The following is an 18,246-nucleotide window of genomic DNA, read 5'->3' as shown; positions in this document are numbered from 1 at the left end:
CTGTACTTTATTTCTGATGGCTGTAGGTAGTGGCTAAAGAAAGTCAGGTTGCCAATGGCCATTGATGGACTGTTTGAGAACCGCGCCCACCGCTGTATCAAAGGCATCTGTGGTGAGTGCCAGGGCGGCGGTAGGATTAGGATGCGCGAGCATCGCTGCATTGGCCAGAGCGTATTTGGCGGCTGCGAACACAAACTCTGCTAAGTAACTTTTTTGCACTTTGTGGTGAGGAATTGAAATAGTGGGCCAAGAACGTCAGTGGCTACCAGAATGAAATGGTGATAGAAATTCACCATGCCCAAAAACCTCTGCACTCTTTTAACCGTAGTAGGTGTCGGGAAAGCATGTGTGGCATCCACTTTGGTGGATAAGGGAAACACACCTTCTGCCGTGATCTTGTGCCCTAGGAAATCGATGGTCGTTCTGCCAAACTGACATTTGCTAGGGTTGACAGTAAGTCCGAATTCATCCAGCCATTGGAATAGGCACCATAAGTGCAGCTGGTGATCTTGCTCATTTTGACTGGTGTTGAGGATGTCATCTAAGTATATGCATGCAAATTCTAAATCCCTGCCCAAAGCACCCATAAGCCACTGGAACGTTTGAGCGGCGTTCTTCAAACCAAATGGCATCCTGAGGAATAAAAAAAACCCAAAAGAAGTAATAATTACCGTTTTGGGGATGTCATCTGGATGGACTGGGATTTGATAATATCCCTTGATGAGGTTAACCTTGGAAAAGACACGGCAATTGTGCAGATGGGCAGAAAAATCTTGTATGTGCGGAATGGGGTATCTGTCAGGTGTATGTTATATTATTGAACCTGCAGTAGTCGTTGCAGGTTCTCCACCCACTCTTGGACACCATGTGTAATGGTAGTGCACAAGGGCTGTTGGAACGCTAAATGATATCCAATTCCTCCACGGCAGTAAATTCTGCCTTGGCCTGCTGTAGTTTATCTGGTGGGAGACGACAAGCCCTGGCATAAATCGGCGGGCCCGTGGTATCAATGTAATAGGACGCACCATGGACTGTTGTTGAGGATTTGAATTTGGGAGAGAACACACCAGAAATTTGTTGAACAAAGTAGCATAGGTGTCAGTATGTAGAGCGTGCACCCCAAGTAGGGAGACTGCTCGTGCTGCTTATCCAAGGATACATTTGGAAAGTAGTGGCATTGACAAGCTTCTTTCACTTAACGTCAAATGGCAGGTTGTGGGCCGGTACGAAATCTGCACCCAAGATGGGCAGTGCGACGGAAGCCAAATGAAATTGCCTCTCTGATCTTAATTGTGGCACGTCATGTGCCAAAGCAGGGAATGGAAGTCCTGTCGCAGCTTGAAGGGCAAATCCCTATTGCTTGTGCGCCTTTTTGAAGTATGTTGGTGGGAACAAACGGAGTTCAGCATCTGTGTCTACAAGAAGTTTTCACTTATAAGCGTCCTCCTAAAGATAGAGGAGGCCAGTACTTGTGACAGCAGCCGAGGCCACTACTGGGAACTTTTCAGGCCTGCCACTGCTGCCATGGTAGCCACATGGGGGCATGCATCTACAGGCATTTTTTTCCCCCACTTCTTCTTTGGCTTGGCTTCGCAGATGAAGATTTATGGAAGGGGTAAAAAGTCCACGTCGGCTGCAGGCTCGTTTGTGGCTGACAAGTCCGATGCGGGACAGGCAGACACGGTTGCAGCGGTTGCAGGGGAAAATTGGTTGGTTGGGGTTGGGTGTTGGGTTTTTCCTCCTTTGCCTTTTGTCAGTGAGGTGGGCTCTGCGGTCTTCTTCAAAGGAGGTTGCTGCCCGCCAAACTGTGAGGCGCCAAGATGCACGGTTTGAGGCGTTATCAGCCCACTGGCGGTGGTCAATGTGGCAGGTACCAAGAGATTTCTTTAGGCAGTCCTTGTACCTCTTCTTTGGTGCACCTCTGTCACGGTGGCCAGTGGAGAGCTCGCCATATAACACGATCTTGGGAAGGCGATGGTCCTCCATTCTGGAGACGTGACCCATTCAGCGCAGCTGGATCTTCCCCCACTGGCAGTGGTAAAAACACCATTCTCGGTGCCAGTCAGTATGTTCGTCCCTTTTAGTTTGAACTGCAGATATGGGCAGTGCGCAGGGCATGGGAGATGTTTCTGCCAAGAACACGGTCTGTATGTGGGCAGACTCTTGCCTTGGCATGCTGAAATCTAGGTTTGCTGTTGGCATGGAGACGTGGCCTGGGAGCTTCGCTAGGAATAAGGTCTCAAAAAGAAAGCAATTAGAATGACCGAATGCTAGTGTGAGCATTTCATTCATTAAACTGGACGGCTTCCTGTCGCCCAGCCCCTCTATATTCAAAAGCCACATGCGACTGTTCGTGCCTGGTTAATTCCAAGGTGTCCAGGAGGACCTGCCGGAACCTGGTGTATTGGTTGTCTGCCGAGGGGTGTCCAATAAATTTCTCTGGCGTCCAACGCCCCGACAACATGCCAAGGCAAGTCATCTTCAGATGATAGTCCATAAAGGCGGAACTGGGTCTACACAACATGCCAAGGCAAGTCATCTTCAGATGATAGTCCATAAAGGCGGAACTGGGTCTACACAACATGCCAAGGCAAGTCATCTTCAGATGATAGTCCATAAAGGCGGAACTGGGTCTACACAACATGCCAAGGCAAGTCATCTTCAGATGATAGTCCATAAAGGCGGAACTGGGTCTACACAACATGCCAAGGCAAGTCATCTTCAGATGATAGTCCATAAAGGCGGAACTGGGTCTCAGCCTGGTTCAGCCACTCTCGAGGCTGGTGGGCCTAAAAAGGAGGTGTGAATACCTACTACGTTAACTGCAGCTGTGGGAGCAGCTACTGCTGCTACTGTTGTTGCGTCTATGTTGACTGTAGATACAAGCTTCTGCTGAATCTTGTAGTCAGGGTCAGCAATTGTAGTGGCTGCTCTAGTAGAGCTACTAAATGAATACACCAGACATAGTGTTAGTCAGCAAAGAAACTTTATTTGAATTTTTCTCCACTTTAAATCCCTCCTGGCCCAGACACCCGAAACCAGAAGTGACATCACCCAATACCTGCCACTCACCTCCAGAGCTCGTGTCTTAATGTAAAGACGGAGGGAGTCCCGCGCCATCTTGAAGGTGAATACCCAACTCTCCAGTGTCGCGACCCAGCCCACAGTGTGCAGCGACCTGGGCCGCAGCACTGCGTGGCCGCTCGGTGAGCCACACGGGCGATGGTTCAACCCAGTGCGCTATGCGGTCGCTCGGCCCGCTACACGATAATAAATAATGTGTAAAGTAAGAGTTCTTAAATGAGTCTCTGATTGAGTTTGATGTTGAGGAGTCTGATGGTGGAGGGGTAGCAACTGTTCCTGAACCTGGTGGTGCTAGTAATATGGCTCCTATTCCTCTTTCCTGATGGCAGCAGCAAGAACAGAGCATGTGCTGGGTGGTGTGAACCTTGACGACTGTTGAAATTCTCTGAACTCAGCGTTCCATGTAGATTTTTTCAGTGGTGGTGTCTTGGGTAAACTTATACCTCTCATTTTGTTCATTTTAGATTGGTCACAGTGTTTGAGCTACTGAAAGAAAATAAACACACACCGAGAGCAGTTCAGTTTATACAAATGTTTATTACAAATTCAAAAGCTGATTTCACACTACAATATGCAAGCCCGTCCCAACTATACTTATCAACGCTTGGACTGGTCCCAACTGCCGAAGCGAGGCAACGACTGCACACTTGTAGTAGGTTGGCTGGACCCTAGAAGTTCTTCTTGCTGAGAGATGTTGCCACCTCTCGGAGAGTCTCTCTCTTCAGCAGCGGGACCTTGCCTTATATTACCCAAAAACTGCTTACCCAAGCTCCTATTCCCAGCACAGCAAGAAAGATAAGCAAGCAAGCTAGCATACTAGGTTTCTAACTAGTAACATAATTTTAAGCTTATCATTTTTAATACAATGGTTTATTATGCATCAAGGCTAGGCCTCTGACAGTCTGTGATCAAAACAAGCAGGAAGATTAAATGTTCTCAGTACACAGATGTCCTTTCTTCAGATAACAGCATCTCTGGCCCCTCAGTGGAATTTTGCTTACGTCTTCTGAATCTAAAAACAATTAGGTTCTCAGCCTTGCAGAACCCAAAGCTGCAAGTTTTTTTTAAAAAAAAGGTTCTCAGCTCTGTAGAGCCAAGAGCTGGAAATTAAGAAAAAAAGGTTAAAAAAAGTAGGTTAGAATCTTCCATTACAGGTGGGGAGGGTTTTGCACTCAGGGGTATAGGTGTCCCCATTCCAGATCTTGATGCAGCCGGTCCACCACACATCTGTAGAAATTTTTCAATCTGCAAACTCCTGAGGAAGTAGAGGCGCTGACGTGTCTTCTTCACAACACCATCATTGTGCTGGATCCAGAAAAGATCCTCCAAGATGGTGACTCCCAAGAACTTAAATTTGTTAGCCCTCTCCATCTCTGGTTCCCAATGAGCACTGGTTTGTATACCTTTGATTTTCCCTTCCTGAAGTCAACAATCAGCTCCTTGGATTTGGTGACATTGAATGCAAGATTGTTGTTGGTGCATCATTTGGCCAAGTTTTCAATCTCCCTCCTGTGTGCTGACTCATCACCCCTTTTTATTCAACCCGTGACAGTGGTATCATCAGCGAATTTGTAGATGGTGGTGTTGTCTTACTGAGCCACGCAGTCATGGGTGTATAACCGGTAGAGCAGGGGGCTAAGAATACAGCCCTGTGGTGCTCCGGAACTATTGACAATGTGGAGGAGATGTTCTTGTCAATCTTCACTGATTTTGGTCTGGAGGTGAGGAAGTCCAGGATCCAGTGGAGTGTTGAGTCCCAGGTCTCTAAGAGTTTACTGAGCAATTTTGAGGGGATGATGGTATTAAATGCTGAACTGTAGTTGATAAAGAGCATCCTGATGTATGCATCTTTGCTGTCCACGTGTTCCAGGGCTTTGTGTAGAACCAGTGAGGTGGATCTGCTGTAGACCTGTTGCTATTGAATAACAAATTGGAACAAATCCATGTCACCGCTCAGACTGGAGCTGATGTGCTTTAACACCAGCCTTTGAAAACACTTTATTACTGTTGATGTGAGTGCCACTAGTTGATAGTCATTTAGGCAGGTTACCACACTCTTCTTGGGCACTGGCACGATCAACGACTGTTTGAAACAGATGGGTACCATGTCCTGCTGGAATGAGATGTTGAAGATGTCTGTGAATACACTGGGAAGTTGGTCAGCACAGGTTTTTAATACTAGGCCAGGTACTCTGCCAGATCAAATGCTGCCTGCCTTCATTTTATTTCTTTCTAACTTAATCTACTGTGCTCACAGCTCATAGATGGTACAAATATGTTCTAATTAAGTTAGTTTGTTGTATGCCAAGTATGGTATAATTTTGGCCTCTGCCTTGTTATTGTATTTATCACCTCCACAAAAAGCTACATCAATCCAGAACCTTGCTGATGCAAACTTATTTTATGACTTTAATTTCTGCCCCCCAGTTGGAAATCTTTTATATAAAGAAAAGGTGATATTCTTACTGTTTACCAGTTTCAATTCGTAGAACCTAATAAGATCTTGCCACTTCCCATTTATTAATGATACTGTCATGAATGACACTTTTTATGTGGCAGTTCCTGAACAAGGGACCTTAATGATACCACCACATTATTTGGATTAGATTTGGAACAGAACTAGCAGTGCAAGACCTCTGAGACTTGTATTCCACCAAAACCAATAACTTGATATCTCTACTCTACTATTGGTATCAATTCAGAGGCCCGATCGATCTAGGTGCAGTTAGGAAAATTAAAAAGGTAACAACACCGTATGTTCTCAATGATGACATTCTAACCAGTGTTTAACTTCTAGTCCCATCTTTGTTAAATAATGTAATAAATTGATTTAAAAAGATTTGGGGTATTTGCGTGTGCTGATTGTGTAACAATCCAAAGTCTGTAATTTGCTTTAGGTTATTTTGTGTCGAAGATTTGATATTTTTTCCACACTTTATGCATACAGGCTCAGCCCAATAGTAGAAAAAGTTGGTTACGGGAAAACCCCAGAAGTGGCTCTTCCATAAAACTAGCAAACCAATCAGCTGATACAGTGAGAAAGAAACACAGAATTGCCGAGAAGCGACCTCCATATGCACAGATGTCCAGCTTGGCTCCAAAGAAAAGAAAAATTGTGGAAGAGCCATGGGACAAAGGAGAGCAAAAGATGATGGATCCCATCAAAACCTCCTCTTTATTCAGAAACAACCCTGAAATCCCAGAGATCCACAAGTAAGAGTTGTGGTTAAAACGGTAGATTTCTTTTCAAACTCTATGCTCTGAATGTTATATCTCCCTTTAAAATATATTCATACATTGATTCTTGGCCTTTTTTCTTTGGAAGCTTGCCTTGGATTTCCAGTAAGGTTGCTACTTAATCAGCAAATAGTTTTCCAGGGGTGGGGGGGGGGGTGGGAATAAAAACTGACAGAAAGAAAGGAAATAGCAGAGAGCTTGGTCATGTTTGCTTGTGATTGATCAATGGTTGAAAAGTCTGCAGCCATTCACTGCTGCTGGTACAATTCACAAAGTGAAAGATGATTGAACAGGTGCTGGTTACACACACAAGGATGGATGAGGAGAAGAGGGATAAACCTAGTTTTATTTTTATTCTGATTTTCCTTCTGGTGGCCCAGTGAACTTTCCCTGACTAGGAAGAAACAGTAGTGAATGAAATAGAAAAATGCAATAGTGAGAAGAAGTATCCAAAACAAAAACATAATGTAAGATATCGATGTTAAACATGAATTTTACTTTCCATGTGGAAGAAGTTTCAACAATTTTTATGTGATCAGTCAATCTAAAATATAAACAATGTGTGAAATATTCGGCAGATCAGGTGTCATCTTTGGAAAGGGCGACAGAGTTAACAGTTGAGGTTGAAGAACCTTCGTCAGAACCCAAATGGTGAGAAAACTACATAGTTAGTTTCAGAGAGGCACAGGAAGGGATGGATTGGACAAAGAAAATATTTGTGGTAGATTCAGGGCAGTTACCCAGGTGATTGAAATGTTTATAGAGGTATCTTATTAAATTCTTGAGGGCACTGAAAGTGGGAGAATGAATACAGATGGACATGCAGGTCAGAACTTGCTGAAATCTACAGCATTGAGCTATAAATCAGGCTGCATCTATAGATTAAGAAAAACTGAGTTAATGTCACAGATGGAGGTCTTGCAGCAGAACTGGTTAGTTCTGATACAAATAGAAAATTTGGAAAACCAAACTAAATTGGATAATTTAAAATCAACTGAAAGGGAACGGCTTGCCTTTGAAGATCATTGTGAATATTGTTTTTATTTTAAATTTCTGATTTTCCTCATTGTATTATTTCAGACAGGCAGTGGAACTATTGAAAGAATCAATTTTTACAACAAACCATTTCAGCGATCTTGGTGAACTCCACCCACATCTGGTTAGTATTAGGATTCTCAAGCTTCTGTATTTATTTGCTGGGATCAAAATAGCAATAGACAAAAATTGGATTCTTTGTTTTCTGTGCAAGTATTTAATCAGTTGATACTGGACCTGAGTTAGCAACAGGTTTCAAGTTTTAGCTGTGACAGATTGTTTTATATTTTATATTGTATGTAGATATGTTTTAAAGGAGATAAATTGTGGCAGGTTTTTTAGTGTAGGTCATAAACAAACACTTCAAAACAGATCTCATTTAAAATGCCAGAGCTCTGCTCAAGCCAGACAGTCTAGGCTCCAAGTGCCTTTGCAAAAACTTTGAAGGATGCCTATAAGGATTTCACAGGTAGGTGTTAATTGGACATGCTGTGGAGTAATGGATTATTGTTTTGGAAAGCAACAGATGAACTGACTGGGAAAATTAGGTCGGGTGCTACAGTCTGTCTGAGTGCAGTTGACTGTCCTAAGGGGGTCATGTGGTTTTCTCTGAGTATGAGAGAGAGAGACAGCTAGAGAGAGAGTTCAGTTCTACTGTTCAGCAGCAGCAACTGAGACTGAAACATGACAAGCTGGCAAGCTTGTAGGAAAACCCCATTTTGAAGATGGGTTGTGAGTTCTTAATTCAGCCTGTTCAAAGCCCTTGTGGTCCATACAAGAGGAGATGGCTGGCTGTATAATTTTCACTTGAAATAAGGAAAACAGAAAAGGAACTCTGTGGTGAGGTTATCATCTGGAAAACCCTGATGGGGCAAGTTTCTTCGGCAAGGCACTGAAGAGGGTGATTGGAAGGAATCAGTTTGTGTCCAACGAGCAGCAAGTCTCTCTCTGAAAACTGGCAAGAACCTTCCTGAATGGTACCATTTACTTTTCAATCACCAAAACCTGGTGAAATTCATAAATGTTAAATTCTGTGCACAATTTAAGAATTGTCTGATACCAGTGAACTTGGAGGAGTGAGAAGTGAGATTGGACTGTGAATTAAATAATTTTTCTGAACTTGTACATACATTACGTACACGTGCACTTAGAATTAGAAGGTGGTTACATTAGGTTAAGTTAATAGTAATACTTTAAAGTTTGATCTGCTTTCATGTTTAAAGATAATTAAAAGTAACTTTTGTTTAAGTAATCATTTGGCTTGGTGAATTTCTATTGCTGCTGGGTTTTGGAGTCCTCTGGGCCCATAATATTATAGCCGATGATGAGGAATCAAATGTGATAATTTTAATGTTTGTCTCATCCTGGGGCTGGATTTAAATTTTCTTAGTTTTTTATTCTTGTTTATCTTGGTGGTGTTCTTTTCATTGTCAAAATGAGGAATTGTCACTTTAGAGATGCAACTTGTAATTCCAAGGAACAGCTAAAAGTAATAATTTCTCTTAATTATTTCTTCAGTAAGTTTCCTTTCACATAATTTTGCACATTTGCCAGCAAACCATATGCAGGCAGATGTGAAGTTTAAATTGGCATCATGGTAAGCACAGACGTTGTGTGCTGGAGGGCCTGATCCTGTTCTGTTCTATTTTTGTTTCATTTCATTTCCATCCACTCTTGTACCTCCAGTTTACTACTGTTCTGTCAAGTGCCTTTGCATCCCAAAAATGCGTCTAATCATTATTTTGAAAGACACCCAACATTTTGCAAACAATATGAATGGAAATCTGTGTGGTTAGCATTTATTGTCAAGATAGGGTTATACTAGGGGAGAAAATAAGTTGGTAGACTTTCAGTGTTTACCCTGAAAGAATTTAAGTTCCAAGTTTGTTCAATCTGAAAGTAAATAACTGGCCTGTTAATTTAATTGATGTGTGGACTTTTTTCTTTTAATCCTTTATATCAAGGAACTGCTTTATTCGGCAGTTTGCATTCAGGGACAATACTTAATTGTTTTGTGTGATGTTGATGAACAGAATAGTCGAGAGCCATTTATTGGTTCATTTCCAAGAGTGCAACATCCAACTTCCTCTCGAGTCGAAGCCACTTTTACTTTCTTTATATTCAGGTCTCCACACTCAACAATATCCTGAAGCTCTCTAACATGACCAGGTAAGGAGCATATTTCACCATAATGCTAACTCTCTGTTGTTAACCATGGTTGTTCCCTGTAATCAATATACAAATATATTCAATTGTTATTATCCATGGGATCCAGGCACTGCTGTTTGTTTTCAGAGGCTCTCTTGATATGTTCTCAAGCTGGATTGTTCAGAACAGACGTCTGCAGTATTTTCTATTTTTATTTTAATAGAATATTCAAATGCTTTTCCTTCATCAAAATCTCATTAATAAGAATGCATATATTTAGATACAAGTTTATATTATTAGTTAAATTGTCTGCTTGGGCAAAAGCATTGCAGCTATAATGTAATGAATCCATCATTAATTGCTCACTATGTAAAGCATTTTGTGATGTTTCACTCACTTTGTAAGGTGCTGTTTAAATGCAGGTTTTCAAAACTAAGTGTGAATTAAATGCTGCGCTTTAAACATTTTGGTTATAAGCTCAGATTTATTATATTTTCCTTCTCATCTCTCAATGTAATTGTAATATTTGTAGTCAATAAATTAACAGTGTGTTATTTTCCCTGGATTTATTTCAATATTAGTTCTTCAGTTTTTTTTAATTCTTGAAGCATTCAGAAGCAAGCAATTCCAGTACTTCTTGATGGGAAAGATGCTCTAATACAGTCACAGACCGGGTCAGGTACTTGGAATAATATATGTGTTATATTTTATTCTTTAGTAGCAGAAATCAAATAAGGAACTTAGGGACAGATACTTGAGCCTACCATGTTTGTGCAAACCATGATGCCAACCTAACTAATCCCATCTGCTTGCACCAAGTCTATTTCTCGCCATTCCCCATCTATTCATGTGTCTATCTAAATGCCACTTAAATGCTGCCATCGTATATTTCTTAACCATTTACCCTGGCAGCACATTCTACTCTGTGTTTTTAAAACAAAATCCTTGCAAATCTAAACTTTTTGCCTTTCTTGCACCTAAGATTCCTCTGTACAACCATAGAACATTATAGCACAGAAATGGGCCCTTTGGCCTTTCTAGTATGTGACAATCCATTATATTGCTTGGTCTCACTCTCCTCCATAACTCTCCTATGGAGCTGTCCAAATTCTTTTTCAATGTTAAAATTGAGCCTGCATTCACCACTTCAGCTGGAAACTCTTTCCACACTCTGTGTGAAGAAGTTTCCCCCTTATGTTCCCCCTAAACATTTTCCCTTTCACTCTTAACCCATGACTTCTGGTTTGTATCTCACCTACTCTAAGTGGAAAAAGCCTACCTACATTTACTGTGTCTATCTCTCTCATATATTTAAATACCTCTACCAAAATCCCCTAATTTTTCTCTGTTGTAGGGAATAAAGTCCTAATCTATTTAACATTTCCTGTAACTCAGTTCCTGAAGTCTGGCATTATCCTGGCAAATCTTCTCTGAACTCTTTCAATCTTATTGATATCTTTCCTGTAGTAAGGTGGCCAAAACTGCACATAATACTCCAAATTTGGCTTCACCAATGACTTGTACAACTTTACCATAACATCCTAACTCCGATATTCAACATTTTTGATTTATGAAGGCCAATATGCCAAAAGCTCTTTTACAACCCTTCCTATCTGTGAAGCCACTTTCAGGGAATTATGTATCTGTATTCCTAGATCCCTCTGTTCTACTGCACTCCTCAGTGCCTAACCATTTACCACACATGTCCTGTCTTGGTTTGTCTTTCCAAAATGAAACACCTCACACTTGTCTGCATTAAATTCCATCTGCCATTTTTCAACCCATTTTTCCAGCTGGTCCAGATCCCTCTGCAAGCTTTGAAAACTTTCTTCACAGTCCACAATGTTTCCAATCTTGGTTTCATCTGCAAACTTGCTGATCCAATTGACCACATTATCATCCAGATCATTGATAAAGATGACAAATAACAATGGTCCCAGCACTGACCCTTGAGGCATACCACTTGTCATTTTTCGAGTCTGAGAAGTAACCATCTACCTCCACTCTTAGGTTTCTCCCATATAACCATTATTGAATCCAGTTTACTACCTCATATAAATACTGAGTGTGAACCTTTCTGACTAACCTCCCATGTGAAATCTTGTCAAAGGCATCGCTAAAGTCCATGTAAACAACATCCACAGCCTTTCCTTTGTCTCGGGCTGGTACCATTAGCAAAGCATTTAATACAACACCTTTACAGCCAGTGATTGGGGCAGGGTTCAAATCCCATGCTGTCTGTAAGGAGTTTGTGCATTCTCCCCTTGTTTGTGTGGGTTTTCCCTGGGGGCCTCAGTTTTCTTCCATAGGTTAATTGGGTGTAAATTGGGCAGCATGGACTCATGGGCTGAAATGGCCTGTTACCCTCCTGTATGTCTAAATTTAAAATTTAATCTTTCCTGGTAACCTCAAAATTCTTATCAGATTGGTTAAACACAACCTACTATGCACAAAGCCATGTTGACTATGCTTTATCAGCCCCTGGCTATCCAAATACTAGTAAATCTGATACCATAGAACATCTTAAATTAATATACTTACTCACTGGCCTATAAATTCCAGGGTTACTTTTGGAGCCTTTTTTAAAGAACAAAACAACATAAGCTCCCCTCCAATCCTCCAGCATCTCACCTGTTGCTAAGGACATTTTAAATATTTCTGCCAGAGCCCCTACAATTTCTACACTAGCCTCTCTCAAGGTCCAAGGGAATATCTTGTCAGGCCCTGGGGATTTATCTACCTTTATTTGTTTTAACATAGCAAGCATCTCCTCCTCTTTAATCTGTATGTGTTCCATAACCTCACTGTTTGTTTTCCTTACTTCCCTAAAGTTTCATGAGTAAATACTGATGTAAAAAAAATTGAAAATCTCCTCCATCTCTTTGGCTCCATACAAAGCCGACAAATCTGATCTTCAAGGGTACCAATCCTATCCCTTTGTATCCTTTTTCTCTTAATGTACCTGTACCTGTAGAAACCCATATGATTTTCCTTCAAATTATCTGCCAAAGCAAACTCTTCTGTCTTCTTTTAGCCTTCCTGATTTATTTCTTTTTATTGGATTTTTATACTCCTCAAGTACCTCATTTGTTCTATGTTGCCTATACCTGCTAAACACCTGTCGAACCAGATCCACAATGTCCTTCGAAATCCAAGGTTCCCTATACCTGTTAACTTTGCCTTTAATATTGACAAGAACATACAAATCTGTATTCTCAAAATTTCACCTTTGTAGGTATGTGAAATATAAAGTGTTCACAATTACTACTTTGGAGACAAAGTCTTGAAGAACAGGTTCAGCTTTATTTTGGGTCTGCAGAGCCGGGTGTCTCTTAGTCCCAAGACACACCGGAGGTCCAAAATCATCACTTTTTTGTACAGTCCTGCACTCAACATCACCAAACCTCCTTCCAATCAGGACTTCAATACTTTACAATCTTCCACTTTTTACTCCCATCCCTGCAGATACCGCACAATCCCTTCCTCATCATGCATCGCATGTTATGTTAATCAGACAGTCTCATCATTGGGTATTCATGCCTTCATTAAGCAAGCGCAATGGTTACTATTGGATACCCTAGGTCATCTTGCCAGTTTAAACCAGATTCCGTTATCCTTGAGGCTTCTGATAAACATAGAAACATAGAAACATAGAAGATAGGAGCAGGAGTAGGTCATTCGACCCTTCGAGCCTGCTCCGCCATTCAACAAGATCATGGCTGATCTTAAAGTTCAGTACCCTGTCCCCGCCTTCTCTCCGTAACCTTTAATACCCTTATGCTGAAGAAATAGATCTAATTCCCTCTTAAATATATTTAATGAACCTGCCTCTACTGCCCTCTGTGGAAATGAATTCCACAGATTCACCACCCTCTGGGTAAAGAAATTCCTCCTCATCTCGGTCCTAAATGGTTTGCCTATTGTCCTCAAACCATGGCCCCGGGTTCTGGATTTTCCCATAATTGGAAACATCCCATCCGCATCCATTCTGTCCAGTCCTGCCAGAATTTTATATGTCTCTATGAGATCCCCTCTCAATCTTCTAAACTCCAGCGAGTACAATCCCAATTTGCGCAATCTTTCCTCCTAAGTCATTCCTGCCATTCCAGGTATCAGCCTGGTGAATCGCCTCTTCACTCCCTCCATTGCAAGAACATCCTTCCTTAGATAAGGTGACCAAAACTGCACACAATACTCCAGGTGGGGTCTCACCAAGGCCCTGTACAGCTGCAGTAAGGTATCCTTGTTCCTATACTCAAACCCTCTTGATATGAAGGCCAACATACCATTTGCCTTTTTAACCGCCTGCTGTACCTGCATGCCCGCCTTCAGAGACTGGTGTACAAGTACCTCTAGGTCTCTCTGCACTCTGCACTTCCCCATCTCGTAGCCACTAGCTGGTGGCTAACCATTTTCAAGCTCTAATCTACATATTTTGCATTCCATCACCCTTCACAGAATGATGCTAGTTTAATCATCTCCAGCCATTTTTCACAGGTCCTCCACTTACCTTGCACATCCTTGCCAAAAACAGTTCATCACAATCCGTGCATTTTAGAGCCTTTCTCATTTTCTCAAAATTGGCCTTTCTCTGATTTAGAATTGCAGCCTGAGGCCCAGACCTATCCTTCTCCATAATTAATTTGAAACTCATGGTGTTATGATCACTGGACCCAAAATGTTCTCCTATACATACTTCTGTCACGAGATCCAATATTACACTCTCTCTAATTGTACCTCTGTATTGATTTAGAAAATGTTCCTGAACACAATTGACAAACTCCAAGCCATCTAGCCCTTTTACTGTTTGGAAGTCTCAGTCAATATGTGAAAAATTAAAATCTTCTATCACAACCTTGAGTTTCCTGCAGCTGTCCACTATCTTTCTACAGATTTGCTCCTCAAATTCCTGTTGACTGTTGGTGGTTACAATCCCGTAACAGTGCTCCTTAGGTTCTTGCCATTTAATGTATTGTTTCCTGTTGCATTTGACCTCCCAAAATGTGCCCCTCACACTTGTCTTTCACCTCACTTAAACTCCATTTGTCATTCCTCTGTTCAGATTTCTAACTTTCCTCTCTATAACTCCACCAATTTTCATGCTGTCTGCAAAGTTATTCACCAGTAAGCTTCAAAAAAATAGCTCCATACTGTAATCTGAAATGAAGGAAGAGGTCAGTAACACTAAGCATGATAAATATTGTGTTCTGATTTCAATAAGAGGACTAGAAATGCTGTAAAAAGCTGAACATTATTTCTTTGCTTGATGTCTTTGGCATGACATGGAATTGATTATTATGAATTGATATTTTTAATGTGTCATTTATGTGTCACAATGAACAATTGATAGGCTTATAAATATCTTCTGTGAAATTAAACCTATTTGATATGCGTATCTTTCATTAAATACCGTGACATTTTGTTGTTAATATAAAAATAATGACAGTATTGCAAACAGCAGGCTTGCTAAATGTCACCCAGAATATACTTTTAAATTATATTCCGGAAGCCCACATGTCAAAATTGGAAGGAACTTGTGATTATTACAGGCTACTTGTAAAGCCATGGTATATTATATTCATGATTAATCTAAAAAGGTTTGAGAGGTTGCATATCTATTTGAATTTTGAATTATTAGCATGTGTTGTGCATTAATGAGAGCTTCTACTATTATTAGTTGAAGCTTCCAACATATGATCAACTGATACACTGCACAGTTCTTTCATCAGTTCAATAGATGGGCAATAATAATTTCCTTTCTGTGGTTCTTAATTGGGGAGCATTGCATAACGGTACAAGCCTAGCTCTTGCTGTAGAGAAGTATGAGTAATTCGTGAAAGAATCACAAAAACATTGTTAGTTAAGTAACTCCTATATGATGACCTCTTTGTATATTTCTTACTTTTATTTAACTAGATACATTTTTCTTTACAAAAGTTATTGGAATTGAATCAACTGTAACAATACGTTTTGTAAAATTAGTATGTAGCAACATATGATCATTGGATAAAGGTTTTTTTTGTGACATTGAATTTGGAGTAGGAGGAAACAGTATGACAAGTTTTGCCCAATTTCATTTTGTTCTTTATATTCTAGGGAAAACATTAGCATATGGTGTCCCTCTGGTCCAGTCATTGCAGTCTGTTCAACCTAAAATACAGGTAAATTATCCTTTAGCTAATGATCATTAAATACTTGAGTGATCTTTACATTTTGAACAACATCTGCAGTTTTATCAGAGCTCTGAAAGTCCTCTTATTGTTTACAGATTACAACTGTAACCACCAACATTCTGGAAATAAAATACGTACATGAAGAACAGGCAAAATACTGAATACAGCTGATTTTTTTCTTTAGTTATTCTTAGGAAGGACGTAGGTGTCACAGGCAATATGTTAAGTGTTTCTGTCTCACTATCCTTTTGGGAATTTAGTTCCACTACCTATTGTGTGGAATAATATTTCCTAAACTCCTTACAATCCTACTAATTACCAATTCTGTCTCCAATCCCCATCCCTCCTCACCTTATCATACTATGCCCAAGTAGAATGGCGTCTTCTTTATCTTGTGCAGGTCTCTCATAATTTCACTGAATCTATTTAAGCCTACCATTCAATCTCCTTTATTCCAAAGAAACCTGCTCTTGTCTCATTAGCTTGTCCCCAGACCCGTAATCTCCAGAACTAATGACATTGTTGTAAACTTCACCTCAGTGCTTTTTTATTTTGTGCTATTACATCCTTCATACAGTGAGTTGACCAGAATGTATTCTCAAACTTTGAACTTGCTAATGTTTTATGCAGTGCTATCATGACCACTTTGCTGCCTTGGATAATAAATTCAAGTACCTTGAATGTTTTTGATACCTCCATGGGGTTGAGAGCATGCATTCTGACATCCCTCCATTCCTCTCTACTTCTTTGTGACTTTTCCTTCGTTGGGAATTCCCTTGGGTTGGTTATTTCCCAAAATGCATCAACTTGATTGAGTTCTACTTTTTTGCCTGCTTAACCAGCTCATTAATCTCCAGCAGTCTTGAACATATATTTCTCTCTGTCAACCACACTGCAAATTTTGGCAAATTTCTTTATTATTGCTCCTACATTTAGTTCCCATTCATTAATATGCACATGACAACCAAAAGTCTTTGTATGAAAGATAACATGACCACTGGTTTTAAAAAGAATAAATAAGATGGTAATTGTTGTTTATGTTGTGAGTTTGTACACAGAACTGACAGTGATTAACTAGTTCCTGCAGTAATTACACCTAATTTTGAGAATGAGCAAACATAAAATAAATATCAAGCAAGCTTCAATGCAACAATTAATAGCAATTGAAAATTTGCCTACAGTGAAGTAATATAGTTGATCTGGCTCCAAGAATCTAAGATTCTAAGTCTCCAGCCAATGGTATTTATTCTGTATCTAATTTATATGTCATTTAATGAAGCTGCCACACCAATGTGAGGCAGTAAAAGCTGACGTACGTGAGAGTCGATGCAGAAAGCTAAACTGTTGAAACAGTCAAATAGGTTGACACTAATCGAGCTATACTCCCTCTGCTTTGACATTATGGTTATTTGTCCCTTTGTGAATTCCATGCAGCAATGTATTAATAAATTTAAATTATTTGCTGTATTTTGAAAAGGGAAGCTTTCTTACTGTACTGTTGCTATAGTCTTGTGTGTAAAGATATCTACTGCTGCATAACATTGGTCTCGTGCAAATATTAATTTAAACAATACATTTTTTCCACAGTAAACATTCAAAAGAAAATGCATTTTTCCTCTCCTTTCTGTCTTATTAACATTGACATATTCCCAGAATCCTGTAGGAATTGGATTAGAGCAAATATAGTAGAGTCATAACTCAGCAAATGATGATAAAGCATAATGATGTGTCAAGTGTTGTTGGACATTACTGAACATTGTTAGGATTTTAGTGTAAATTGCTAAATTGTCTTAAATACCCATCTATTCTGTTGTCCTTTGAGGGATGAAATCTGAAATCTCTATCTAAATATGACTCTCGATACCATCTGTTTTGTTGAGTTTTTTTAAACTATTGTCTTATATAACCAGTAATCATCATTTTGTACCATGACCACTATGTTTAAACAGAAAGAATAAAACTTGATAGACCTCCTTGCATTAACATACTTGTCCAATTCCGACATGATAAAGTTGCTTCCAGCTCAGTAAACTTTGCAGTCTTCACAAACATCTGGAATCTATTATCTAATTTGGGAGAATTATCCCATAGACTAGTCAAGCAATTGTGAAATAATTGATATTTGGAACTCCTTTACATGCAACCAATGAATATTTTACTTCTGGAAAGGAGATTGCATTTATCACCAAAGATCATTGGTTTCCAAAACATTCTCTCTTGTTTCCATTTCACAGCGCACTGATGGACCATATGCAATAATCATTGTTCCAACCAGAGAAGTAAGTTTTTCTTTACTATAGTTTTATTTAGCTTTTTGGGTTCTGTGTTAGATATGAACTTATTGCATTTTTGCCTTAAATCCTGCTGGCTCAGGTACAGCATGCACCAGCAGTTTCACAAAGCTGGCTGTATCAAGCAGAAAGTCTGAATCCTAGACTCAGTGGCGTCTGAATTGCACCACTCATCACTCTTTCGGTTCTTCTATCTCAAAATTGTTATAGCATGGAAGGGTGATATGGGAGGAGCCCCATTTCCCTGGTTTTACCTTCATTGTCTTACAAGTTTGTTC

At 40.1% G+C, this 18,246-nt stretch overlaps 1 protein-coding gene across 2 annotated transcripts in view; it reads left to right on the top strand.

The window, feature by feature from the left end:
• ddx31 (DEAD (Asp-Glu-Ala-Asp) box polypeptide 31) overlaps window positions 1-18,246 on the top strand; it is a 106,867-nt gene that overhangs the window by 9,966 nt on the left and 78,655 nt on the right. For both annotated transcript variants that reach the window (XM_069887180.1, XM_069887189.1), the window contains exons 2-7: window positions 6,032-6,297; window positions 7,402-7,480; window positions 9,482-9,525; window positions 10,113-10,183; window positions 15,601-15,665; window positions 17,912-17,956. In XM_069887180.1, the coding sequence (XP_069743281.1) occupies window positions 6,032-6,297; window positions 7,402-7,480; window positions 9,482-9,525; window positions 10,113-10,183; window positions 15,601-15,665; window positions 17,912-17,956 (570 nt within the window). The remainder of the gene's footprint in view (window positions 1-6,031; window positions 6,298-7,401; window positions 7,481-9,481; window positions 9,526-10,112; window positions 10,184-15,600; window positions 15,666-17,911; window positions 17,957-18,246) is intronic.

This window comes from Narcine bancroftii, chromosome 1 (assembly GCF_036971445.1).
Source record: "Narcine bancroftii isolate sNarBan1 chromosome 1, sNarBan1.hap1, whole genome shotgun sequence".
In the NCBI taxonomy this organism is placed as follows: Eukaryota; Metazoa; Chordata; class Chondrichthyes; order Torpediniformes; family Narcinidae; genus Narcine; species Narcine bancroftii.
The sequence above is the reverse complement of the archived record's forward strand: the minus strand, read 5'-3'. Positions and strand labels throughout refer to the sequence as shown.